General features: G+C 53.7%; 1 protein-coding gene and 1 long non-coding RNA gene across 7 annotated transcripts; one reads left to right on the forward strand and one right to left on the reverse strand.

Moving 5' to 3' along the window:
• Positions 1–224: 224 nt before the first annotated feature.
• On the reverse strand, positions 225–19,804 carry ABHD17C (abhydrolase domain containing 17C, depalmitoylase). Of its 2 annotated transcripts, XM_090263760.1 has the most exons (4): positions 19,149–19,804; positions 5,272–5,451; positions 1,587–1,676; positions 225–985 (listed from the first exon to the last, which is right to left on the reverse strand). In XM_090263760.1, the coding sequence occupies exons 1-4, from the start codon at positions 19,730–19,732 to the stop codon at positions 952–954; spliced, it is 888 nt and encodes a 295-aa protein (XP_090119886.1). In that variant the 5' UTR covers positions 19,733–19,804; the 3' UTR covers positions 225–951. The 2 variants fall into 2 exon arrangements, with proteins under 2 accessions (XP_090119886.1, XP_090119885.1); XM_090263759.1 differs by lacking the exon at positions 225–985 and having other exon boundaries at positions 1,109–1,676; positions 19,149–19,799.
• Positions 19,046–26,574, forward strand: LOC149992170 (uncharacterized). Of its 5 annotated transcripts, none has more exons than XR_016508495.1 (5): positions 19,046–19,468; positions 21,007–21,118; positions 22,907–23,161; positions 23,375–23,790; positions 25,547–26,574. It is a non-coding gene; the product is annotated as an uncharacterized LOC149992170 (long non-coding RNA). The 5 variants fall into 5 exon arrangements; XR_016508496.1 differs by lacking the exon at positions 19,046–19,468 and adding an exon at positions 20,039–20,089; XR_016508494.1 differs by lacking the exon at positions 19,046–19,468 and adding an exon at positions 20,096–20,885.
• Positions 26,575–27,846: the final 1,272 nt, after the last annotated feature.

The following is a 27,846-nucleotide window of genomic DNA, read 5'->3' on the forward strand; positions in this document are numbered from 1 at the left end:
TTTTGACAGGGAGAGTTGGGTTCCAGCTGCCCTTTCCTGCGACACATTTTGTATTTTGGCTTCTTCCAAAGGTCATCTAAGTTCTCTTACCAAACAAAAGCCTCGACCCTGAGAAGGTGGTGACGTGTCTAGGCCGCAAGGGTTTCCTCTTAAATAGACACAAAACGCTTTCCTAGTCGGCATTTTCTCCTGGGGAGAGAAGGAAAGACAGCAGCACCCCAAAGGCTGATCCATGCACCCTTTATTCCGTGACCAACCACTGAGCCGCGTCCAAGCAACGGTACACAAACTGGCAATCAACCGCAATCCACCTGTACAACAATCTGAGGCTGACAGTACATTTAAGGCTTTTAAATTTGAAAAAAAAAAAAAAAAAAATTAAAGTAAAACCAGAAAACCCCCTCCAAACCCAAACCCCCAACCAATACGAGCAGTGCAGCAATTTTTAGCATCTTACATTTTTGATGCTTGTAAGATGCAACTCCAGTGTCAAAACCTAAATACCCGCTGAACTAAAAAGATTAGTTTAGTGAAATTTTAATTACCTAAATTCTTCAAAGCATAAACTGGTAATTTGTTTGTCTTGGAAATGTTATAAAATTTTTTTTAATAGCAAAACATAGGAATAAAAACATATTAACAAAATGTATCCAATCATTTACATTACAAACAAAGGATTTGCAGTTCATTGTTGTACCCTGACAAAGGACAGCTACGCATTAAGAATCTATGCACAATGGGCTGAAAATATGTACAGGACTTTTTAAAAAGCCTATAAGGAGGACTTGCCAGGAGGAAAGCCGGCAGGCTCTTGTTTTGAGACCAGCCAGACGGTCAAAGTAGGAAAATTCTGTTCCCTAGTAATAAATTTACACTTTTTAAAAAAATCCAGGTTCTTTTAGTTTAAGAATATTCCAGTTATATGTCTATGGTTCCAGGAGGTGACGCTGTTCAGGAGAGTCCCAGGAAATTACTCTCAAATGACCTGTGTGGGGAAAAGGTCAGCATGTTAACCAAAGTTAAGGGACATTTTTGTTGCCAGGCTTCCGGCTACTCTCTCCCAGCTTCGCCAATGGACTGACCCCATGAGTGCAGAGGGCATGGGGGGTGGGGGGGGGACGTTGGGGGAGAGACCTGCATAAATGAATCCTAAGTGATGGGTGAGCGAGAGAGACACAGGTGGGAGCGTCCTTTGCACAGCACGAGGGCCCGCCCCACCCCTGGCCTCATTCCCCATCCCTGCAAGGTCACCAAGCGGGAAATCGCCACAGTTCAGAGTGAGAGGTCGTGTGAGTCAGCAGGAATCCTCTCGCTGCGAGAGGGAGGCTTCCCCGGCTTTTGGATGACCAGGCCGCCCCGGGGGCCGGGCGCTCCCTCGCGGCCGTGGCGCTGTTAGAAAGTGTGCAGAACAGAGGGCTCCGGTGTTCACAGTAAGTGAGGTAAAATCAAGTCGTCTTCAGGAATTAGGAAGTTCGTGGGATATGAACTGTTTTAGTCTCTCTAGGTATTGTGCGTAAAGCTCTATGTCGTTGTGCCCGGCCCCCTCCACCCAGAGGGGCTCCACGGCCCGGGGACAGCGCTCGTACATGGCCAGGCCGTGGGAGAAGTCGATGACCTCGTCCTCGGTCCCGTGAATGACCAGCACAGGAGAGGTGACTTTGGAAATCTTGTCAATGCTGCGGACAGAAAGGGGAAGGGGAGAGAAAAAGGACTCCTTTAGTTATGCTCACAGACGTCACACGGCGAGTTCCCCCCCTTTTTTCTAGTAATTGATTTTTTAAAAACTTTTCATTTTGGAATAATTTTGGATTTATGGGAAAGGCACGAAGATAATGCAGTTCCTATACTACACGCCCCTAACCAACTTCACTAAAGTGAACACTGAACATTATCACCGGGTACTTGTCAAAATCGAGAAACCAACATCTGCCCACGACCATTAACTAAACTCCGGACTTTCTTTGGATTTCACCAGTTTTTCCACTGATGTCTTCTTCTGTTCTGAGACCCACATGAGAATACCACACTTCATTTAGCCACTGTGTTTTTGTTAAAAGTCTTTTATTAAAAACAGAACCGAAAAGCCATTGGACTAACAATCCCGTAACTAATATTTCGATGTAGTCAATTTTTTTTCCCCCCAGAGGACTTTCAAAACAATAAATAGGCTAGAACTTAGCATATCTGAACCAATGTCTCCTTTGAAAGCTGAACCCTTAAACCCTACTGCTCTGGTTTGGAGACCTCTCCTTTGAGAGTGATCTTCAGAACCCATTACCAAGATCCTCACACATCACACTTCATAAAAGCTAATGCCTCGTTTTTGATACACACTGTCCTACTCAGCTTGAAAACTTAAGGTCATTCCTGCCCTGGATTCCGAATGATTTTTGGCTGTTTACAACCAAAGCTTCCCTCAAAAGGATGCAGGATTTAAGGATCTTCAGAAGAATGTGCCCGAGGCTCTGAAAGCATTTCTCCAAGAGGATGCAGAAGGCGTTAGGCCTCGCTGGGCTGGGTGTGTGGGCGACCTCTCCCAGGAAGGTGACTTAATCGAGGCACAAACCGAGAGATGTCATAACCTCTGTCCAGCCTGTCCGCCTGCCCAAGGTCCCGCTTCCAGCTAAGCTCTCCTTCTGTCTTCGATCAAAGTTACAAAGGGACACTCTTGGGTACTCTCTGCAGGGGACTTTCTGTTCAAAGTCACAGCTCACATTTGTTAATCATTTACCTCAGCCAGGAGGAGTTTGGCCCTGCACACAGAGAACCCCGTCACCTCCAGAGGGACAAGGGAGGAAGGAAAAACCGCCTCTGTGGAACCAGAGAGGGAATGGAGGCTCAGGGAGGCCACGAAGTAACAACCACGAGGCGGTGGAGATAAGGAGGCTCCCCGGCATCATCGCTGACACATTCCACCGCCCTGCACACAGCTGCCCCGCAGGCGAGAGGAGGGACTCCGGACACTGCCGGCCACGTCCAGGAAAGCGGCGCAGCCCCACCAGCCGAGCCAGAGCCACGGTGGCAGAGTTCAGTTTTGCAGATTAAGAATCCTGTTCACAAACCTACTCCCCCCTCCCCACTGGCATTTAATTTTAAAGAGACTTCTTCTAAAAATGCGGGAGTCCAGTGAATTATATTCCATTTAAAAGATGTTTACTGGCAGAAGGAAGGGGCTGTGCTCCCCGCCGTGCAATCTGGAACCATCTCTACAGCCTGGAGGGAGTATCTGGAGTTAAATGCCACCGTCGGATTCTAAATATAAAGGGTGAAGGGAAGTAAACTATGAACCCAGGAATGATCAGGCACTTCTTTATTTTTATCTTTTAATATTAAAAGGAAATTGGAAGGGACCCTCCTTTAAAGACAGGGGTGCAGAGACAAGTCTATAGCATCTGGCCACAATGGGAACGATCAGACACACTTCCCAAATCCAATCAACGAACAAAGTTGACGTGACTCTCCACTGTTTGGAATCTATCACGTTCGTGTTTCATGGGTTTGAACGGTTGGAACGGCTTTTTCTGGTGTCTCCACTCACCAACCTCATTAAGCCAAATGCTCAACTCTCTAGGCCTCCACTTCCTAATCTGTAAAGACAGGCCCGTAGCTGGACCCCCTTCTTGAGGGTGTGTGGGTGACCTCACACACGGTTTCGAAGACTGAACTGCTGTTCAGCTGGACGCCTGGAGCTCCCCATGCCCCCTGGAACGATCAGGTGCTGGTTTACTATCAGTGAATAAGCCGAAATGAGTTGCCATGGCTGTATTTTGAGATGTAAGCTCACGTAGGAGTCATAAAAAAAAAAAAGCTGTTCATTTTGTTGCTGGGAGAACTGGAACGGCTTCCTACTCACAAGCTAAATATCTCCCTTTCAACCAAGTGGCCTCTCCTTCCCAGTTTGGCACCCATCAGGCCGAGGCTGACACAGCCACCAGCCCGCTTAGCACTCCTGGCCGCACCCCAGAAACAGGCGGCTCGCGCAGTGTTCCCAGGAAGCCGAGTTTCACGGGACCCTGGGACAGGCTGCTCAGAGCCGCAGTCGGCCCGAGGGGCCACCAGAAGGGTTCTTCTCAGGAAACAAGGCAGCCTGGGCAACAGATGTGTATGTAGCCACATGGTGGTCTTTCCACGCCACAGAAACAGCAGAATGACAACAATTCATGGGTCAGTTGAAGTCCTAGACCTGGACCCGATTCCGGCTGAGGCTCTGCCTACCAAAGGAGCAGGGGAGCCGGCCGGTCCTGCTATAACAGCCTCAGACCACTGCAGCAAGGGACCCGGGAACAATTAGGGAGCAGACAGTTCTTATTAAAAATACTGTCCTCATCTTAGATTTTTTTTTTTTAAGACAGATTTTCAGACAGAGGCACTCAAGAACCCCTGTGCTGGATGCTCGGCATCTGTTTTCCTTCTGTCAGTAGGGACAAGAAAACGTCGGCTCTTGGTTACATGTCCCCAGGGGGTTCCAGGTCCAGGCCCCCTCCGCAGGGGGCATGTGTCCTCGCAAAAGTGGGAGAGAGGACGGCATGACGGGGGCTCCCAGGAGGCTCATTCCCTTCCATTGTCCGCAGGGTTGTTACCCACGCGCGTCATGGCGGGCAAGGAGCTCCCTTCCCTTTTTCCCTTAGCTGCACTGCTGACTGAGAAAGTGAAGAGACTTTGCAAAATCGTGGGTGCTGCCTTGGCCGGGGGGCTCCCCTTAGTTGGAGCGACATCCATAAACCCAAAGGTCGCGGGTTTGGTTCCAAGTCGGGGAACGAATGAGAAGCAACCCATCGGTTTCTCTTCGTCTGTCTCTAAAATCAATAAGCATGCCCTTGGGTGAGGATAAGAAAATAATGACAAAATTCCGGACGCTGATAGTTCTTATCTGAGCATGTGTCACCCCACTAATGGCCTGGTCACACACAGGCACATCGCTCTCTGTGATTCAACAACACACGTGAACCTGAATGCACAAGTACTGGACAGTGAGTTCCTTCCCAACAGGTGGGTGCTTTGTCCCCTGTGCACACAGCTGAGACCATTCAGCCTGGCTGGCAGGACGGACGCGGTCCTCACATGTCGTCTGGTGCATCTGCATGCATGAGTCAGGCCCAGAGGACAAAGTCTCCCGCCAGAGCGTGTGCCACACTCACTCCCACGTCCCCCAAGGTGTCAGCCCAGGCGTGATAGCACTGCATTCAATAAATACTTATTAGTGGCCCAGTGAATGGCAGCAGCAGACCTGAGCCCGGGCCGTGGGACGCCTGCTGCCCGGGGTGAGCTTACCTGGGGAACGCATCAAAGCAGTACGTTTTCCTGGTGTCGGGAAAGGCCACGCGCAAACCGGACATGAGCGGCGAGTGCAGGATGACGGCCGCACACTCGTACCTGGAGGCCAGGTCTACCGTGGGCACGGTCCCGATGCTCTGCCCGTACAGGATGATGTTCTCAGGGCTCACGCCGTACCTGCAGGGGTCAGAGGTGGCACGCCATTAGCTCACGAATGGAGAAAAAAGGTGGGGGGGACAAAAACCATGGTAACTTGTGCTCACAGACCTCAGTCATCGCACTTGAACGCTTCAGCTTCCGATAAACGTGACCCTCACAAACACAGACGTTACGACGCATCCCTGTGAAAGTGACTGAGATGCTGTCTTTTACGACGCTTTGCGAAAATACTGCACGTGACTTTTTTTCTGGACAATTAACTAAATATGGGCATTATAAATTGCATTGCAGTATTTACAGACTCCTTCTTGATGCTTCTCTCACTATAGTTTCTTTGATGGCGTGTCCTGTGGGAAAGAGCCCGTCCCCGAGGAGGTAAGAAGCTGTTCATTCTCACTCCGGTGTAAAGCTCTCTGCTCTGACTGCCAACAGGGACGCGCGGGGCCTCTCCCGGACACCCCGCCTCCTGTCCAAGTGGACGGCCTTGACACTGTCCTGTCGGGAGGCGGCCGCTGCCTTCAGAAGCACACCTGGCCCAGGGCCACTGACTTCAAAGTCACTAGCTGGAATACTTCAGAGCTGCAGTGCCCGGTGGAAACACACTTAGATGTGGGACAAAGATAAACATGCAGGGTCACGTGAGTGTTCACCGAAGGATGAGGCTGAGCATGTTGGGAAACCCTCACAGCCTTGAGAGCGAAGCCTGAGAGTTCAAGGACTGAGTGACGGGAAGCAGGTGGGTAAACACGACCTGAAATGACACACTCGCCTCCTGGACTCTGGCGCCCGTCAGCGTAAACCAGCTTTTCCCGTCCAGGGGCCAGAGCCGAACAACTGGGCGCCTTATATTTTCCTCATGAGGAAGACCAAGAAGCATCCATCGCCCGAAACGGGCTCATTTTCCTTTGTAAAAGGGCGCCCCTGGAGCTTTAGACTGTTTTTTAATGTTATACTGATGTTCCGTGAACATTTCTGTGGGTCGTGAATTCCAGTGGTGGCAGCAAAGGAAACACGCTTTAAAGTATCAGCTGAGTTCGCGCTGTTTGAGAACATTCAAAAATTAACCCTTAGTGATGTTTTCTGACTGAGGGCATTAACAAACCAGATCATTAATAAACCAGGTCATTATCTGGAAACTTTCAAAACCTGATGCAATGTTAACAGTGGCCTCCTTCGCTCCGAGTAACATTGAGTCGAAGGGGGATGAACGATGAGGCTTTGGGGGAATAAAAGGGAAAATTAGATCTGCACCAAGAAACGGCACGAAGGCCAAGCGTACGTTTAGGCAGAATGACCGTTATGGTCACCAGTGTATCCAAGTGTACAGGGAAGGGACAGATCGAAACGGGGACAGAGACGTCAGGACCCGCTCCGCTGGAAGCCACGCAAAGGAGGGGAGGCCTGGAAACACAGAGAGAAGAAAGGCAACCGCTCCAGGGCAGGGAGAGCCCCCAGGACTGGGACTGCAGCCTGCGGGCCCAGGGCCAAGGCTTCCACCTGGGGAAGCAGAGGACCAGTGGACAGACGCCCCCAACATCCCCAGAGGGTGCCGCCTGGAGACGCAGGAAGAAGGTGGCCAGGTAGGAAGTGTCTGGTGCTGCTCAGGTCAGAGGGGGCCGTTGGGACACGTGGCGCAAACAGGGGAGTGGGGAAGAGAGAGAGGGTGGCGGGAGTTTCATTTTGCTAGACAGCAAGCTCAGTATGGGAAGACACGGAGTTTCAGGGGACTGTGAAATACCCCAGGGGGCTTAGAGAAGCCCAACCCTCAGGGTCAGTTATAGGAAAAGGCCTCCTGAGACTGCCTGCTGGGCACGTTAGGGAGACCAGCTCCTCCTCCAAGCCCCAGAGGAAGCCACTGGCCGGGGAGGAGGTGGGGGGGACCCGGGCCAGGCCGGAAGCTGCAGCTAACACAGGGGCAGGGGCTCGGGAGGGACCCGATGGCTCAGGTCCCAGGGAGACAGACAGGCCCAAACATAGCCCAGCAAACAGGAAGCCAACGTGCCCTTTTCTTAAACAGACAATTATGACGATCACGGAACCCACAGAACAGCGCGGACCTGCCAGCAAGAGGTCGCCGGCGAGGTGGCCTGGTGGAGTGACAGGCACACCCCGTCACTGCCGCCTTTCTCCACTGATTCATGTATTTCAAAACGTTTCAGGGCGTACGCTAACTGTTTTAAAGCCGCATCCTTCCCTGCCGCTTTTGAGAGGGTCGCTGGGCTTCTTCACGGACGTCTAGCCTGAAAGGGTCTCCCTATTTCATAGGCAAGATACTCACCCAAAACAGGAACGAGCAGACCTCAGGAAGTCTCTGTGATGGGGCAGAACCGGCGAGTGCCCTAGCGTCTCCCTCTGGGCGGCCACTTCCTCGGCCACATGGGGTGTGAGTGCTGCCCGGGGCTGTGGGGAGCACTAACCAGTGAAGCCCACAGACCGTCCCCTCTGCGCCTCTCGGCTGCTCTCCTGCCTCCATAGCCGGATGGGGCACCAGCGGGATCTCACGCGGCCCTGGACACGAGAGGACCGCTAAATGCGAAACCAGGGCCAGCTCACGTGTCCGCTGGGCCTGGCCCGGTGCTGCCTGACTCCATTCGTCCCTGTACCCACGGCTGGCGTCCACTCAGAAGGAGGCCTGCGGAGCACACGCTCCCCCTGGGCAGACCTGGCGAGGGATCCCTGGGTCCTTTCTCCGCCGCGGCACCTGACGCTGTCCCTTCTCCTAGTGTTCCCGAGTCTTCATTCTCCTTCCAGAACCCCCACCTCCCCTTCGTCCTTCTTAAAAGCGTGTGAAGTTCGCGGCATCAATTATGGTGATATGTCAACCCCCCAGCCGGGGGTGGAGAGGCCCTTAGAGATCACGCAGATGGATGCCTTTGCTCTACAGATAAGAAAATCAAAGCTCACAGAGGCTGCTGACTTAGACTGGTCATTACCAGACAGCCACTCTGGGTACGACGGCTCCCAGACGGGGACCAGCCGGCAGCAGGGATCACGACGCTGCTGCGTCTCCGAGACCTCGCCGGGGGTGCAGGCCAGCGCTGCCCAGAGAGGACTGCCCAGCCCACCTGTGCCCTGACTGGGAATCGAACCGGCGACCCTTTGGTTTGTAGGCCGGCATGCGATCCACTGAGACACACTAGCCGGGGTGAGTCTGCTTTTACAGATTTAATTTGATTATTAGGAAAAGAATTCACTTTACCTTTGAAAAAACTCTCAACTGTATCCAGAAGGAAGGCCCGCAAGTTTAGCTGCTTTCCTGGTTCCACAGACTGTGACCTGAATGTCCTAAGAGTGAGGTCAAGGGCCCTGAGCCCACAAATCGCTCCTCCCGCTCTAATGACCCATGAAGATGCCCATAGGCAGCGAATGTGCGGGGACTGCGGGCATTTGAGCCCAGGGAGTTACCTGCCTTTAGACTTCTGACCTGTCAAAGGAGGGGACAGAATTAGGCCTGGGCCTGCCTCCTCCAGCCCCCCTGCCTCATCAACGCCCTTCCCCTACAGGCTCGGCCCTGCCAGGCCATAAATCACAGGACCTGGCCAGGCCGGGTGTCCCCTCCGGCCGGGCCAACCGCACCTGCTGCGATCAACAGCCCCCACTCTCAGGGCTCCCCGTCCGCCAGGAAACACGGGGCATCACAGGGACCACCCTGGGGCTTGCTCGTGCTGGTTCCTGTCCATCCTTCAAAGGTGCCTGGCACACAGCGTGAGTACCCCGATGCCTCTGCACCCCTCCTCTCTGATCCTGATAGCCACCTGCAAGGTGCTGACATCAGGTCCTGTGAACTGAAGACCCAGGCAGCTGGGAGAGCTGCCCAAGGCCACGGAGCCGATCGGCAGCAGAGCCTGGCTCTGAACCCTGCGCTATCTCCAGACGCTACCTCCAGAGCTAAGCCCTTCGTCCTGACGTGCCCGCACGAGCCAAGGACCAGGGGCTGCAGCCACACTGCTTCGTGGTGACCAGGTAAGGTCCGCAGTGCGTGAGGCCTGACAACCTGCCCCTGCCCCGAACTCCACACCCACCTCTTCACACGGTGCAGCCAGACCCTGCGGGACACCCCAGACCTCACAGCGGGGCAGAAACCAGTGCGCACACCCACCAGCCCAGCCACTGGCTTGCTTCTGTGGACCTCGGGCACACAGAGACTCACCGCGTGTGACTCCAGAATAACATGTGTGAGCCATGGTTCTCACCTGCTCTTGTGTTTCCTGCCCTCCTCCTCTCCCCTGGTGCCACCCCAGCCAGCTCAGGAACGTGGTCTCTATTTTTAGACAGGGATTGTGCTCTAATATTTAAAGAATGCTGTGTTAGGACAGCGTTAAAGACCCAACAGTGGTGCCAAGGAACGTGGACTCCTCAGACCTTCTAGGACAGAAAGGGCCAGAGAACATTCTTCACCGAAGGTGCACCTGCCAGCCAACCAGGCGGCTGGAGTCTCTCAGCTCTGGTTTCTCTAGGAAGCAGACCATGCGCCCCGCGCTTGCTGGCTCCCAGCCCCAAATCTCTAACGTGCACTGAGCGACTGAGCCGCCCAGGCTGGTGGGCACAAGCCCCGTGCGCCTCTTCCCGGACACTCTTTGACTGTTTGACTCTGGTTTTTCTCCAAGAAACTGGGACATAAAAACATAGGAGCTGTGGTCACAGAAGGCAGTGAACAAGGAAGTGCTACCTGGTACAGGATTTAAAAGACCAATCATGAGACTGCTAATAAAAATCAGCTCAGTAAAGACACACCTCTCCATCCCCCCCCCCCCACTCCCGAAACCCACCCAAAACAGAAAGGCAGAATTTTAAGTATGAAGAAGAGGAAAAGAAAGAGCAGGACAGTGATGAACTCCTCTCAGTTTAGGGTTAGAGACCATCTCAATTCCAAGACACTGTAAGGAATCTAGAGCCAGCAGAGGTCAGAGGGTGTGCGGACGTGCAGCCCCGTGTTAGGGGTGTCCGGCTGGGACCAGGTGCTGAGCCCTGACCTGGCCCTTGGGTGGCCACCTGTGACAACATCCCCTTGTCCCTGGAGTGCACGCAGGACTCCGGGGAGCCGGCGGCAACGGTCACTCAGCTCTGGGAGGATCGGAGCCCCTGCTCTGCGTGATGACAGAGGCTCCTCAGACACACGGGGCAGTGGAGACAGAGACACACAGACTGACGGACATTGATGTTGCCTCCCGGACGCACCCCAACTGGGTAATCAAACCCACGACCCTTTGGTGCACAGGACGATGTTCCAACCAGCTGAACCATCAGCCAGGGCACATGGGCTGGAATACTAAAGATTTCCACTCCCCATTAAAAAAAGAGAAGGCCCGTCGTTTAGGAGGAAAAAACTGGCCCCATGTCAAATGCACAGGAATAAAACACTGTCCCAGAGAATCTAAAATAGGTCGCGATGGGTCTTTCACACCAATTTCAGGAATGGCGGGGGATGGGAACTGTAAGGCAACTGCCCTGAAAGGCAAGTCAGACAGGGACAGGGATGCCGCTGGGCCACCTGCACACACCTGCGTTCTTCACGGAGTAACAAGATCAGCAACACGCTAAGAAAGGCAGCCCAGAGCCCATTTTAAAGTCAGAAGAAATCTGCAGAAGCCTTACTCTCCCTACTGAACGGCCCCCAAAGCGGCTGTAAGTCATTTACTCTGCTTCCGGTCCTCACTTTCTCTAGAACTGGCCTAGCGCCCACAAAACCCTTCAGAAGCACAGACAGCTGCTATGGCTCCAGTCTTTAAAGGCTGGTCGCTAGAAACGTTTTCATTTCTTCCCCCACTGTCTTTTCAGGGGCTTCGAACATTTATTTCTTCTTCACACGCAGATCTAACAAACAACGATCGTTGTTACAGAAGAGGAAACAGAGGCGCAGAGAAAACGGCCCAGGCAGGATGCAGACCCAGGAAGCTCCCCGCCTCTGCCCCGGGCACCCACCCAGGTCAGGGACCCTCCTGCCTGATCAGCACCCACAGCACAAAAGGCAAAGTCCTCGGAACCACCCACACCCAGAGCTGAAAGGAGCCCGAGGGGCCACCTCCCTAGAAAAGCATCCTTTTTTTTCTCCCTTTGAAATGATTTCCAAAGAATCAGGAGGCATTTTTCTTCTTCAGAATACTGCCAGACCAACGTACAGAATTCCACAGGAGGGGAGGGTCTCTCCAAGGGTATTCAAAGTCATCTTTCAAATGCAAATTGCAGATTTTTTTTTTCTTTCTTTCTTTTGGTTCCTGAGAAGCTGTGGTAACAATGAGATTGTTACCACAGTGCCCGCCGTCCATCAGGGGCCGGGTGTGTTGAAGGTCTGAAATGGGCATACTGGTTAATTCCTTCTCATGCTCAGAGCCTGTAACTCTGAGAAAAGAAATCCAAAAAATACTAGGTGACAACGTTAGCCTGGAGGACGGTGTCTGAGTGTGTGATCAGGCATCCTTTCTCATAAAAATGATGGGTGTGGGGCCAGGTACAGATTTACACAGGTTAGTGTTGTCAAACAGTGCATACACATTACAGACCTTTACAGCGAGAAGAAAATCATTAAAAACAACACATCGCGAGGCTCGCTTGTTTCCTCGCTTCGCAAACACACAGGCACTTTCCCGAGAAGAAGCGGCGGGTGGAAGAGACCGGCCCTAAGAGATGTCGATCCCAACTGTCTGGGGGGTTCGTGAACTCCTGCCACCGTTCCGGAGCAAAGGTGAAGGTGGGAGGGTAGTTCAAATGTAAGAAAAGAAGGACTTTGGAAGGTAGAGATGCCCACAAACGTCCCCAAGAAACTCTTGTCCCGTGTTCAGAGAGGAAATACGGGAAAACAGGCAGGAGGGAAAACGCACATGGCAGCCACAGCCTCCGCCACCCTCGACCAGCCCGAAGGCAGGAGGTGCTCGTCCAGGCTGAGGGGGCCCCAGGGCTTAGAGAGGAGTCTAGCGGGGCCCAGGAAGGATGCAGCCGGGAAGGGCCCTTGGGGACAATGCAGGACTGGAGGGGGCTGCCTCCCTGCAGTGAGCCCCGCCCTGCGCCCTGGCTGCCTCTGGGCCTCCAGCTGCTCTCCAGGTGCCTGGGAGAGATCACGGCAAAAGCCAGGGGTCCCTCCCCAGGCAGACAGGGTGGCCCAGCAAGCAGGATGCACACACACGCGTCAGCGCCCAGTGCCCTGTGCCCAGGGAGCCCAGCCGCTCCGGGGCGCACCTGACCCTCCAATCCCGGGTTCCTTCAGGGAAAGGAAGAAAGGAGAAGGAACGAGTCAAAGGAAAGAGAGCAGACTGTGGCTGACCAGAGGTGGGACGTGCAGCGTGCACACAGGTGAGTGGAGGGGGACGCATGGCCAGGTGAGGACCTGCGTTTCCAATCCTCGGAACCCGAGGCCGGAACCCCAGCACGAGGAGCTCCGCGGGCTCCGGGACGGGGGAGAAAGGCAACGCAGCGAGCTGAGAGCCGGAACGCACCTAGTCCCGGCCTCGTGATTATACTGCAGCGCAGCACGTTCTTAGTCCATCTGTCCAAGGCTAAGTTATCCCAATTAACTATGACTCCAGGTTCGTTTAAAAATTATTTTGCCCGGCCTAATTATACAATACAAAATAGGTTTAGAAATGATTAGCATGTGAACGGTCCTTTCCATATATATTAAAATTTTTTTTTTAATTTACTGATTTGAGAGAGAGAAACATTGATTTGTTGTCCCACTTACTGATGCATCATTGCTGATTCTTGCATGTGCCCTGAGTGGGGATTGAACCCACAGCCTTGGTACACTGGGACGACTGTTTAACCAAGTGAGCTACCTGGTCAGGGCCCATATATATGAAAATTTAGATGCTATGAATGCTTCAAGTTATCAGGATGACAGTGATGGTCAAACCACTCAGCAACCATAGACAGACTCTGAAATGTCCTTGGTGGGTCTGTGACAAGGGGGAGAAATCACATCGTTTCAGTTAAACCAGCACACGGTTCCGGTATCACAGAGCTGTTCAGTCAGCGTCACCGCCCTGCTCACAGTCTGGCTCTGTCCATGACAATCGCTGACAACAGTTTTGGAGGAGCTGGACCTCGTCTGCCCGCCTCCCGTCACGCGGAGTTGGGGGCCCCGCTGTGGGCGGCAGCGTCGGAGCTCGGGTCTGCTGGACACGCTGCGCCCCGCATCTCTGCACAGACTGTGTTTTCACCACTTAGAAACGTCACCAAGGAGCAAACGGAGACCACGTGCTGGAGCGTCTCGGCTTCTCTTCCCATTGCTGTTAACAAGTCACCCCGAGGTGCGGCTCCTCAGGGATTCAGCCCCAGAACTGCCCGCTGTTAGTCCGAGCACTGAATGTGAATGACGCAGACTTCCAGGAAACAGAGGTTCCCAGTTCCCCATGGAGCCCGGCCCTTGAACACGCTAAAGGAAATCAATGCAGGGCAAGTTATCAATGAGCGGCATTACCGGAGCCCTGAAGGCGCGACGGAACCTGGGGCACCAGGCATCGCGGGAGTGTTCATACTTTAACAGGAAGTGAGTGATGATTCAAGCGCCTCGGCCAGCTTTCGGGAAAGGGAAGGATACCTCCATCCGTGGAGGGTCATCCCATGACTAAAGAGCAACCAGGAAGTCCTGAGGGGTGGAGAAAGACCAGGTTTCACCGCCCCCATCCTCTCCACCCCGACGTTGGGCCCAGAGACGGGTCTGGTTCCAGCGGGGAGACAGGCCAGCTCCTGAGAACGAAGCCTGGAAACGGGGCCGTGGATGGAGCTAAGGAGAGGTCTCAAAGTAATTGCAAGGTGTTGGGTTACAGGTAAGGTTTCCTGCTTTGGTGATATAAACACCTTGGTCGATGAAGTGCTGCCCGATTTAAAGTGCGAACACACGCCACGCCCAAAGCCCAAACAGAACCAGAAGAGCCAGGCCAGAGGAACACGTTCAAAGAGCCTCCTTCCCCTCAGCGGCGAATAAAACAAACATCCTCCTCGTCCACACCCTCCAAGCTTGGCTCGCCCTGGAATTATTTACGTCTATGGAGAGTGGGGAGGAAGGAGCAATCTCTTTAACACCCCTTCTGATGGAAGCATCTGGTCTTCAGCAGGGTCTGAGCATTTGGTTATTGGAGCTCTAATAATTTTACTGATAATGCTAAGCAAGAATATCCCAACTGTGCTCTTACTAAGTGGGAGGCATTGTGCTGGAGCACTGAACACCAGCTGGTGGTGGTTATTATTATTATTGCCATTATCATTATTTTTTATTGATTTAAGAAAGAGGAGAGAGAGAGAAACATCAAAGCGTTGTCCCATGTATGGATGCATCATCGGTTGATTCTTGTATGTGCCCTGACCGGGGCTCAAACCCGCAGCCTTGGCGTATAGGGACGGTGCTCTAACCAACTGAGCTACCCGGCCAGGAGCCACTGTCTTCAACTCTTAACCAATTATAATCACAGCTGATCTTTAACTACACACTGGCCTCTGGATGTTTCTAGACTAGTACCTCTCAACACATGTACACACGCACAGACATTTACACATATGTGCATGCAGACACACATACATTCATATACACAGATACATATATATATATGTTTGTATCTGAAAACACACTCTTATAAGATCTACCTAGTAAATGCTAAGTGCAGCCAACAGACACTGAGCCCACCACGGTTCCAGGCATCGTCACAGAAACGTGAAAGGGCCTTGGAGAAGGCGCTGCAGAAGTCACACAGCTGAGTCCCCTCCTTTGGGAACAACAGACCGTAAAGCAAAGGGGGGCCGCAGGCCGCACCCACCAAAGGTCGGGGGGATGGTGCTGGAACTAGAACTCCCTTCCTCGTTCTGAAGGTTTTGTGTTTATCTAACATTTGTAAACTCAACCTTCCAGACAAACTAGAAGTCTGTTATGTCAAGGACTTGTTGGAAGAGAAAAAAACAGTCACTTTCACAGCCAAACAAGGACCTGACTGTGTCTGCGCTGAGACCTGGATTCCCAGACGTGGAGCCGATTTGTAGCTTCAACATTAAGCTGAAGCCAAATCCAACAGAGAAGGTAAATCTGTGGCCCAAATGAGCACTGTAGTTCCTAAAGCCGGATTCTGGGGTCTTACGGGGGATTATCAATGCTGAACAGAGAAGTTCCTAAATCTGGAGACAGGGTGAGGGGAAGGTAGGACGTGACCTCGGGATGGTATAAACGATCCCTTCAGGATGAAAAGCCTCTTCCACCAATCCGCCCTGGCCCTGGCAGAACAGCAGGACTGAGCCTCCATGATTACGCCAAATACAAACAAACAGGTTTGGACGAGAAAACGCATCCGGGCGCGGCCGCCTGTCAACCCGGAAACATGAACTACCTTGTTAGATCTCCTGCCACGGGCCAGGGAGGCCCCGCGACACGGAGCCACAGGGAAGCCAGGGTGGGCGGGATGGAGGCAAGGGTCAGGACGTGCAAGAGCAAGATGCCGGCCTGACGGTGACGTGGCAGGAAGAGCCGGGCGTGGCAGCGGGAGCCCTTGGAGGGAGGTAGAAGGGACGCCCAAGGCAAGGCCCTGAGCAAACCCCCCAAAGCTGCCTGGCCCACTTCAGTTTCAGCGCTTCCTGGTGGGAGATGCTCCCGCAGGACGTCGTGGATTGCAAGCTGATGGTCTGTTTTCTCTCTGGAAACGTCAGTGCACCTGCTTCCATCAGCAACCCGGACACTCTTCGTCACACACTCTGTTCCTCTTGCCCCACTCAACCCAGCCAGGCAGAAACCCCAAGCGGTCTTCCCCTAATGACCTGCATGTCCCTCTGAGCGTGCTGAGCATGGAGGCGCTGGGTCATTACCTTCAGCATCCCCAGGGACGTCACTGCACGACTGCCCGCCCGGAGAAATGCATCCAGGAATCCTAACTGCCAAGAGCGCTCACAACCAACAGGTGGGGCCGTTCCAGGCTCCCCTGCCACCTTCCCGTAACTTACAGGCAATCCTATGACAGGTGCGACCCTCACACAAAAGCTGTCACACAGCAGCACATGGTGACACACTCAGAATGCCTCTAAAAGCTCATCTGTTCTTTCACAACAAAAAGAAACAGTTTGGAATTAATGGCACTCAAGGGGGATCCACCATTGTGTCTGGTCCAGGCAGGGAATCGATACGTGTGTTTCATGGTTAATGGCTTGCTGGTCGAACGCAGGAATGAGTGGATGAAGTATTAAGTCTCTGGTGATCTGCCTTTTGCCTCTAGGCAATGAGTCCCTTAATTCATCGATAGCCAACTGAATCACAAACGCCCCAGCTCTCTTGTTGCCCTTGATTAAAATGTTTCGGCTGAATTACTCGCCACTGTCTTCTCTGGGTTATTTGCTTGTTCGGGTTTATACTCTCAAACCAGCTTGATCCACTCCCTCTGGAGCCACAGGCCTCACTCACGTCTGCACAGTCTAAAGCAGCTTGGGTCCGACTGGGTCTGCGAATCCCATCTGGGCCCAGGTAGCGTGGGGTGTTTCCGCCTCGGGGAAGGGCAGGTGCAAAGGCCCGATGAAGCCTGGGAAGGAGGAAGCCAAGGGCGGAGGCCTGGGCGCACAGTGTGACGCACACACCTCTCAGCCCTCCTAGGCCCCCAGTGAGCAGTGGGGTCACTAGGAAGTCAGGAAAGAGAACGATCCCCAAAGACAAGGGGTGGCCCAGGGGGTGACCCAGCCACAGGCAAACAGGGGCGCGTGGTGCAAGGCACTGCAGCAGCCTGACCCCGATGGAGCCTGATGTGGCAGAGACGGGGCACGTGCCAGGCCAGGTCAGAGCAGACCTACAGAGCGTGGGGAGGGGTGCGGCTGAAGGACGGCGCAGAAGCGACTGAGCTGCTCCAGAATCCTCGATTCTGAGACTGACCGAGACACGCAAAGTGGAGAGCCAGGGCTACGTGGTGAAGGGGAAAGTGCCGGACTCGCAGCCATGAGCCCACCGGCTAACGGGCCATGAGAGCGTCTTCCCCGGCTTCTGTCAGAGAAGGGGGGACAAGAGCAGTACCCAGAAATGAGCTGGGAAATAAAGTTAGCGGTTCAGACACAGCAATTTTTCTAAAAAATTAAAATGAAATAAAACAGAACATATTCTGCCATATGTGTTGGCCATAAGGAAAAAAATTGTACTGTGCAACATTTGCTTCAGATCTAGAGACACGTGTGTGTGTGTGGCTTGATCAAGATATGAAAAGTGTTTCTTACTCTGGGGCCACAATTTTTTTTTAAGTGTGAAAAGCACTGGATGAAAAGACGTGTAAGTTCCTTCAAAGTCCAAGATTCTCCCATTTGACAGGTGTGTGTATCAGCCTAGATTGGAGTTATGGCATAATTCAAAACGAAACATTATCTGAAACAATGGCCTTAGTTAAACTCCGCATGACCCACGTCTCCAGGATGTAGCTACGCCCCAGAGGCTGTGCCCACACACACCTGCCTATGCAGGCCACCGGGAGGGCCTTGCACCTGACAGACCTTCGTTCCAAGGCGGGCAGGCACCGCAAGGGACGTTTTATTAGAAAACCTACTCAAGGCAGAACTGTACTGCATCCCCTAAAGGACATCTAATGCCAACCCTTATTTTTAACACCGTTACCAACTACAGATTCTAGCACACGATCAACGGTGCACATGGACACCTTTGGCAGCCTTTCCTGGAACAGGTGGCTTTTAATGACCTGTGGATTCTGACTCAACGCATCCGCCTAGGACACCCTCATCAGCCTGGGAAAGCCGGGGTCCAAAGGAAGTCAGGACCCCAGCACACGAATCAGCAACATGCATTGAATCTTAACTTCTTCCTGGTTGGACAGGCCATCTTCTCAGAAAAGCAACGGGTGACTTAGGAGCACGTGTACGCACAGAATGGAGACCAAGTCATTTCTAAGCCCAGCAAATACACCGGAGAAAAACTGTGGAGGGGTCCCCCAGCCACAGGCATGCCCGGTCCCTATTCTGGGGCCCTTGCACCGGCAGAAATAAGACGTCCTGACAGACACATCTCAGGTGTTTCCCCAGCGCAGCTGGGCGGCGGGTGACAGGGCGCCAGGTGATGGGGCTTGCCCACTTTGTCTGAGGTGAACATAAAACCCAAGTTTTCTGGTTGCCGGGCACTGAGCCCTCAATCTGAGCCTGGCCTGTAAACGGCCCTCCCTCCAGGAATCCTTTCCAGCCCTTCAAGGTCAAGGGAATCCCCACTCGTCCTGGGTAGTCTGCGGTGGCTCTGTGGCGGGTCCCGCAGGCAGCCACCCTCCCGGCCTGTCCACAGCCACGCTTGCCCCGCCAGGGCGCAAATTTCACACCACGGGCCCTCGAGCACAGTCTGTCCAGCTGCCCAGCTGCTGCCCCGCAGGACACATACAGCCGGAGAGTGTTTGGAGGTCACCCCTGTCACCCCAATCTCACAAAGAAACGGAGGTCTCAGGACGCCCTGTGCCTGGCCCAAGGTCACTCCAGCCCGAGGACCTTCAGTCTCCGGTGGCCAGCTCACACCAACTAAACGCGCACCAAGTAGTTTTCTTTCTGCAGGTACTCAAGCACCCCACGCTGCCACCTGGGGTGACCAGAGCCACAGAGGACCCGGCCGGGGCGCCAGGCGTGCTGGGGGGGACGGGGTGGTTATGGAGGGGGCGCTGGGAGAAGGCCAGGACGCAGAAGGGAGCCACTCCACAGCGACCCGGGGCGCTCGGCTCATCCCCTGCCAGGGGGGTCCCCACCCGCCTCCCGCAGCCGCAGGCCGGGGCACCCTGCGGGCTCACCGGGTGCGGAGCGCCTGCCAGGCAGCGTCGATGTCGGCGTAGAGGTTCTTCTCGGAGGGCCGGCCCGAACTGACGCCGTAGCCCGAGTAGTCGTAGGAGAAGATGTTGCAGTTGATGCGCGAGCCCAGGCCGATGTAGAAGCTGCACATCTGGCCCAGGTCCACGGCGTTGCCGTGCGAGAAGAGCAGCGTGTAGCGGCTGGAGGGCGCGCAGCGCACGAACATGCAGCCCAGCCGGTTGTCGCGGGCCGTGCGCGAGAAGAAGACCTCGACGGCGTCCAGCTCGCGCTGCGAGTACTGCCAGTCGGCGCGCTCGCTCAGGTGCAGGCTGCACGCGCCCTCCTCGGCCGCCGGGGTGGCCGCGGGCGCCGGGGGGGCCGGAGCCGGGGCCGGGGCCGGGGCCGGGGCCGGGGCGGCCGCGCCGGGGCCCGGGCCGCGCTGCTCGGGCGCCAGCACCGTGTAGGTGGGCTCGGGCGGCAGGAAGGCCAGCTTCGCGGCGATGCGGCTCGGGCAGGGCGGGCAGCAGAAGAGCCAGCACAGCTCGCCCAGCGAGAAGCCGTTCATCCTGGGGCCGGGCTCGGGCATCGGGGCGGCCTGGGCCCGCCGCCGGCCGGGCAGGCAGGCAGGCAGCGGGGCGGCGCGGGCGGGCGCGCGGGTGCCGGGAGCGCGCACACGGCGGGGGCGGGGCGGGTCAGCGGCGGCTCGGTGGCCCAGGCGAGGGGCGGATGGCCGCGGCCCGCGCGCGTTGCACAAAGCCGGCGGCCATCGCTGCTGCGCGCCCCCCCGCCCGCCGCCACTTCCGGGGACCGCGCGGCGGCGCCACCCCCGGACGCACTCGGGGCGGGCACCTTCCCCGCCTGGGAGCCGCGCGGCCCTGGGCGCCCGCCGCAGGGGGTGGCCCCGCTGCCGCGCTCCCGCCGAGGCTCCCTCCCCAAACCCGAGGTCCGTGCCCGGGAATCCGCAGGATGGGAGGAACCTGATCTGCTGGTGGCTCTGCCGCTTTGTGAGCCGCCTGTCCCCGAAGTTTCTGCCCCGGGAGGGGGCAGCGCTGTGGGGCAGGACGGTCGCGGCTGTACTGCCCGGCCCGGGAGCTGTTTCTGCAGCTGTGGCCACAGCTTTACCTTCCTAGGCCGCCCCCCGTGTCTGCAAGTCAGGCAGGGCCGCGAGGGCCGCGCAGCGCCGCCGCCGGAGCCGACCCTCCCAGACCCACGTGCGCGGGACAGACCCTCCGGGAGTGACCACCGTCCTGGGCCGGGCTGGTTCCTCTTACGCCTGTTTCCAGTCCGGGATTTGGAACCAGCCTTGACCTTGAGAGGGCTCTCTTAAAATGGTTTGAATTCACTGCCATGCTAGCACTCACTTTTAAGTGGCTTTTTTTTTCTCCCTTAACCCGAGTGCCTTGAACCTGAGTGCGCGCTGGTGCCAAGTTCGGGGAGCCGTCCGGACTTCCTTGTCCCTCCTGGTCTGGCAGCCGAATCCCCGTTCAGGAATGGACAGGAGAGGCCCCGCCTGGGTGGCAGCGGGGCCGCTGGAGACAGGGTGGGGGGCGGTTGCTGTCATTCACAGATGGGACTTTCTTGTGGCTTCCGCAGGAGTATTTTTGAGTACGATCACCTGTGTGAATTTGCCCATCCTCATCTCAATAACCTGGAGGACCTGGTTTTCAAAGGTCATTTCTTCACTAATATAATTTTTAGCTGTTTTGGAATGATCCAGAAACTTGGTGAAAGAAAACCCGGTTAGCAAGCCCTGTTCAGACTAAATATTTCTTTGTCTCTTTTATGGCTATTCCCGTTTCATGACGTTTCACCTAAAATCAAATATTTAGCATCACACAGTTGGGTTTCTTTCCTTCAAAGGGTTTGTAACTTGCTACACATCTGCACACCCCTGAGTTCTCGCAGTCAGCGTATTTTTATGGGATGTTTTCCATGCTCACAGCTCCCTCGATGGCAAGAGCTGCAAAGATGCGTAAGATAATCCTTACTCTCAAGTGTCTTCCAGTCTAATTAGGGGAAAATTCAGAACAGTTCTTTCTGTGCCTTAAAAAAAGGAAAGATCAGCCCTGGCTGCTGTGGCTCAGTGGACTGAGCGCCGGCCTGTGAACCAAAGGGTCGATGGTTCGATTCCCAGTCAGGGCACATGCCTGGGTGCAGGTCAGATCCCCAGTTGTGGGCGCAAGAAGCAACCACATATGGATGTTTCTCTCCCTCCCTTCCCCTCTCTCTAAAAATAAATAAAATCTTTTAAAAAAATTAGCTCTCCATAAAAGCTAAGGAGACTCTTGAATGTTGGTTCAGCGGTGATATTTCTGGGGAAGCTAAGGGGATAGACAGCCCGTGTGTTACATCCTCAGCTAAGTGAGAATAAGAACAGACTCTTGGGAACTGAGATGAAAGAGTGTCGAATGTGCCCTTGGTCTGTCTCACACACCCCTGCTGTCACCTGTCCTGTCCGTGCGGCTGATGGAAAACACCGGCTGGATGTCCCACATGGCCTGCAGCAGTGTTAGCGCCATTGGGCAGTGTTTAAAAGCCAGGTGTGTGTGTGTCTGTACCCTGCCCCATCCCACAAAGGATTTGCGGAGCATCACACAGAGTTTCACACCAAGAAACAAATAAGTAAATAATTCATGGTCATCCTCTAAGGAGGCTGGATGGAGACAGGCTGGAAGAGCCGCTCTTCCGCAGGAACGTGTGCTGGTTCAGGTTTGTGTGGGTACTGAGACCCTAAAACTGTGCGCCCCTTCCTCTGCTGGTGCCACATGTGGTTGCGGCAATGCCTGCCTAGCCCCATGACAGAGAAAGATGTGCTACCCTGGGGCGCAGCCTCCCCCAGGCTCAGTGTCCCAGCTCACCTCCAAACACAGCCGCGAGGAACGCACCAGTGGGCCCAGGCGTACCCGGTGGAGAGCGTGACCATGCAGCGCAGAGAGAATAAATCTGCCCTAGAAAATACGAAAGGTCAGGGATGATGGGCTGTTCTCTTTGACCTTAAAGAACTTAAAAAATATATATATTTTAACAAGGTTACTTTATTTTTATTTTGTTATTTGTATTATTATTTTATTTATCTATTTTTAGAGAGAGGGGAAAGGAGAAAGAGAGGAAAAGAAACATCAATGTCCGGTTGCCTCTCACGTGCCCCCAACTGGGGACCTGACATGCAACCTAGTCATGTGCCCTGACTGGGAATTGAACCAGCGACCCTTGGCTCGCAGGCCGATGCTCAATCCACTGAGTCACAGCAGCCAGGGATTGACCTTAAAGAATTTTGCATGGCTCCTCACATTCTAGCAGAGAAATGCCAAACGTGGAATTCGGGTCAGCAAATGTCACTAGGTCCTCACCATGATCTGTCACCAAGCTGATGTGGGGGGACACAACTGAGGCTGAGACACAGCACCCCCCACCCCCCCACCTCCGCCCTCAGCAGGCTCTCTGTGTAGTCAGCACCTCAGAATAACCGCGTCTTGCTAAGCCGGCCAGGGCCGGTCACTACACATGTTCCAAGTAGCTAAATGCATTGGTCTGTACTATTGAATGTTGGCCCCTTATACGTGGGACTGTGTCCTCCATATTCGTCAGTCTAATGCTGAGCTGCTCACGACGCCCTCCCTTTACAAAGATAACCGTGGGTCAGCCACAGAGGGGGAGAATGTTCCATTTTTTATTAACCATAGGAGAAGGACACTCATGCTCAGAAACGGAATCTAGCTGTTTCACATTTTCCTTTGTTTTATTTTGTTTTTTAACGTAGGGCCGGAAGCTCTGTGAAGACAGCAAGGATTGTGTCTGCTTGTGGCTGCACCATTTCCCCCATGCCTGGCACAGAGAAGATGCTCGGTACATATACGTTAAATGGATACGTGGAAGAATGGATAAGGGATTTGGTGCATGCAGCAGGAGGGAGGCCCAGCCTGTTCCTGCCGGTGTGGGCCTTGAGGAAGAGGCAGTGCGGCCTGGAGCCAGTGCCAGCAGCACCCCGTGTGAGGTGTCCCTTCATGTCCTCTGGGTAAGGAGTGGCATGCTCCCATTTTTTACTAGCACAGCTCCGGCTTTGTTCCGGGCGTCAGAGCTCCCAGTCACGATGCCAGCTGTGAGGATGGCCAGGTAGCCCGGTTCTGGCCAAGAGTCTCTTAAGTAGAGAACTTTGGGGAGCTTCTGGAGGGATGGGCAGGACCAGACTCATCTGTCATGTCTCCCTTTATTCCTACTTGGGACGCAGGCGTCGCTCTTAGAGCCACAGCAGCCACCTTGCCATCATGAGGGTGAATTTCGTAGCTGAAGACACTGAAGAAGAGGAGCCTAGAGCCTCCGTGGTGCTGCTGAAGAGCTGCCCAGCTCTGTCTTTGTCTGGGCCTCTTGTTACGTGAGAAAAATAAGTCCCTTTCTGTCACTGTGGTTGGGTGTTTTGTTACCTGTGGCCTCTAATGCAATGATTACGCATCTGATTCATGACACAAAAGCAAACGATCTTACATTGTTCTAAACTGTTTCTCAATAAGGACAAAGAATGTTTTGTTGCCCAACCACGGAACAGTTACGCCTCCATCCTGCTCCTCCCCCAGAGAAAGATACTAAATTATGGCTGGAGATGGGATAGATTTTTGAGGAGATATCTCTTAAACGAACCTCTGAAAGGTAAGGGAAGTCAAAGCTTATAATTTGAAGAGGGTATAAATGACACTGTGAGGCTATCCCAGGGGATCTACACCAGTGTTAATTAGGGTAAGGGGCCTGCCATTCAACCAAGAGCTTTTGTTGGTGAAATATCTTTTCCCAGAACCTTTTTCAGCCCCAGGGCTCTTATCAGAAGTGTTGTAAACGAGGTCAGGGGAGCCCGGCTGGGAGCCACAAAATGCTGAGAAAGCGCCCTGGAGATAAGGATGGAAACAGAACACCGGCCTGGCCTGCGTGTTCACAGGCCCAGCCGGCCACACCCTGCATTTCTTGCTGGTCTCATCCTCTGCCGTATCCATGGATGGGAACTTGAGGCCCAGCGCCCTGAAGCTGCTCACAGACTCTGGGTTTGGTCAGCCACGGGATGATGGGGCCTCTGTCCGCCCCGTTTTCCCTGTATCCTCGGCACCAGACAACCGGGTCCCTGCACACAAACACAGGGACCCCAAACACATGGGTCAGTGGATTGAAATTCCATTTTTGATCATTCCTCATCGCTTTTTGTTAAATGTGCAAGGGCGTTAACAGGTAGACTAGGTTAAATAGGTAACTTTTTAAAGTGGAAAATAACAGCCCCTTATATGCTGAGCTTACAAACCTAATTTTGAGGTGATAATGAACAACCTCATGGCATCGATTTTAAGGGTTGTGGTTTTTAAGGGTTTTTTTAAGTTATTGATTTTAGAGAGAAAGAGAAACCATGATTTGTCCTTCCACTCATTGATGCATCATTGGTTAATTCTTGTCTGTGCCCTGATCAGGGATTGAACTCCCACCCTTGGGGTGTTCGGACGACACTCTAACCAACTGAGCTACCCAGCCAGGGCTTTCTCTTTTTTTTTTAAAGAATTTTGGATAGTTGCACATTGAAACTGTGCACATGAATGATTCATCTGTAGCGTTATTCTAGGGCATTTACAATAACAAATATCAAATACATACTCCAAAAAACCCCACAAAACAGTAACACCAGTCTAAGACCAGCCAGTGTGCAAGTATTTCTCAGAGGACAGAGCTGATATTTCCAAGCAGCAGGGATACTATTCAACTCCCTCCCTGGGTGCAGAATATGGTTTAGAGGAACCTGGTGAACCACAGAGAGAACTATGACTAAGTTTTGTCCTCGGGGAAGGGCGTTGCTGCTGTGAGGCAGAGGAGACGTGGGGTTCGCAGGCAGGGGAGGGACAGAGTGCGAAGGAACTGGAGACCCAGGAGGAGGTCGGAGGAGGACTGTAGAGAATTAAAAGCACCAAGAGAAGGCCAGGCTTGGCCAAATTTCACCTGCAAAGTCAGCTGGAAGTGACCCAAGGGTGAGGCCTCGGAGAGCATGTGGCCCCAAGCAGGGGCATGGTCCGTGGATGAGCAGGCAGAGGAAGCTTGCATGGGTCATTGAGGGAAGCTGGGGTCTGCAGCGTCGCCGGGGGGTGTGAGGTCCCCACTGAGGGTCCACAAAGCCATCCCCTGAGGAACAGCTTTGCTCGGCAGTGAGGGACGCTCACAAAACCAGCCTGTCATGCTCAATTTCGGGGCGGGGCAGGGGGTGTTGTCTCAGAAACAGGTTATTCTTCTTTGAAATTACTCATCGAACTAGAGAAAGCGTCATGTTCAGCATGAAATCAGAAGAAGACAACCACACGATTTCACACTCACCCGGTCCCATAGTCAGTTGCAAAAATCATTTCTAACAAATCCAGCTCTGTTTTCTAATGACTTCCAGGCCCGCCAACTTGGGGACAAGGTTGATGATTTACAACGAAAGAGAGAAATGCTGCTGAGCTGGGCGGGGCCGCCATGTCCTGTGTGAGCCGGACCAGGAATGACGGATTCCATTTCCACACGGAGTTGCCGCAGACTCGGGGGGGCCGGGACAGAGGGTGTGCGTGTATGCACATAACTGCATTCCAAGCTGGCTGTGACTGAGCCAACTGTCTGTTGTGATGGGATTGGTATTTCGATGGGGCTGCAAATCAGAATGGAGACGTGACCCCTTCAGAAACAAATACACGTGGTCGGAACCTCTGCAGTCTGGGTCCAGGCTCGAGCGGCAGAGGAACCAGAGATGGTGGGGTTCTACAGCCAGCATCTCTGATCAAGACAACCCTCGCTTCCCTGCCCAAGCTCCACTGTCCAGCCGGGAGAGACGCAGGGAGGAAGGAGCTGGAAAGCCTGAGTGGGCTCAGCTCAGGGCCGCAGAAGTCCCGGGCCACTCTTGGCAGCTGCCAGGACTCCAGGCGCCACTGATCTAACAAGGCAAGTCCAGTCCTCAGACTCGGAACCAAAGACAGTGCCTTTCCGCCTGCAGTCCAGTGTCTCACGTCCCATGGACTTGCACAAGCTTCTCCTTCAGGCCTTTGCCCCATGTGAAGGCTTAACCACGGCCAACCGGCCAAGCGGCCTTGACCTTGAATGCCCAGGAGCTGCCATTGAGCCCCAACCCATGGCCTGTTTCTCCATCTGCGAGATCCGGTTTCCCACGTATGTTGAAAGATGCAGAGTAAGGCAGCCCACGTACAATATGATTACAGAGCGCTGTGGTAATGTCAAATGCTATAAATATGGATAATGCAATAGCTGAGAAAGCGTTGGGAAGACCGGGACCCTTCCCTCTTCCCTCATGGCACTTGGCCTTGGATGCTGAGTGGCACATGTTTACAAAGAACTCCAATCGTGGTGACTTGGAAACTCCACTTTTCAGAAGGTCATACCTCAAGTACTTTTTTAAAAGTCTAATGACATAGAGTTTATTTTGTTCTCTTTTGTAATCTCTACTAAGGGAACTGCTCATCTATTAAATTTTAAGCCACAGACTATGAGGAAAATAATGCAAAAAACATCTTGCCCTTTGCCATGTCAAATAAGGAAATTTAAATACATATATATATATATCCATGGCATCGGCCTGATACTCGAAGGTTGCAGGTTCAATCCCCAGTCAAGGGCACAGATAAGACTCAACTAATGAATGCTTAAATGAGTGGAACAACAAACCAATGCTTCTCTCTTCCTTTTCCTCTCTCTAAAGTCAACAAAAAGTAAAATAACAAAATAAAATAAAATATATTCACAAATTCTGAGAGTGTAGAGAGGGAAGTCTGAACAAATCCCTTTAGATGCCAACATCATCAATGAACAAGAGGCTCAGGACAGCGGCATAAAGACAACGCAGCTGGATGGAAGGGGCTTCGAGAGGTTGTCTCCTCTGTGACCTTTCACGATTCCTACCTTGCCCGTCCCAGCCCAGGACAAACACAGGCCCCTGTCTGCTCTGTTCTCCGTCATGGGTGCTGAGCATTAGCAGGAAGAACGCTGCCGCATTACACAACGTGGAGCGTGTCCTCAGCCCACTCAGGATTCTTCTTACTGAATCCCTGCTCGTCCTGTCCCCAGTCCAGCCACACCTGAATGCTGCATGCAGTCAGGAGCCCTGCACCCAGAGAGGCGGAGGCAGGCTGAAGCCTGCTCAGGAGCTCCTCCCTGTGGGGTGTGGAGTCTGAAGGACAGGAGAGCTCATTTCAGAAGCCTGGTGGCCCTTCAGGAGGCTCCAAGGAATGGAATGTGGATGAATGGGCAGGAGTGGCGGCAAGCAGGGCACGAGGACCCGTCTGAGGCACGGACCCTCTCCGAAAACAAAGAGCTCTCCAAAGATAAAATGGGTGGTGTCCTGAGAGAGTTCCCTTTGAGGAAAGCTGATCACATCCAAGTCAGGTCTTCAGCAGGTGGCTCAGCTTAGAGTTCGGGACCCCTTTTAATCGAGAGAGCTGATTCTGCGTTGCAGATTTCAAATTTATTAAGACACTCGCTCATTGCGGCAGGTGCAGGGGTTACGCTGTTGCAACTGGGTTTTGGGGTGTGGACTCAGAGGTGCCCTTCACACAGGAGAAAGCGTCGCTGGAGACATCGGGGGGGTTTCAGGCGGGAGGTGGGGTCTAAGCGCAGCCGTGGAGAACCCGGACCACGTGTTCGCACAGGAACAGCGGGTGCGTGGCACCACGGGGGAATACATGTGCAGACAGCCAG

The sequence above is a fragment of the Furipterus horrens genome, unplaced genomic scaffold, assembly GCF_987537825.1.
Source record: "Furipterus horrens unplaced genomic scaffold, mFurHor1.1.pri manual_scaffold_16, whole genome shotgun sequence".
NCBI classification, from domain to species: domain Eukaryota; kingdom Metazoa; phylum Chordata; class Mammalia; order Chiroptera; family Furipteridae; genus Furipterus; species Furipterus horrens.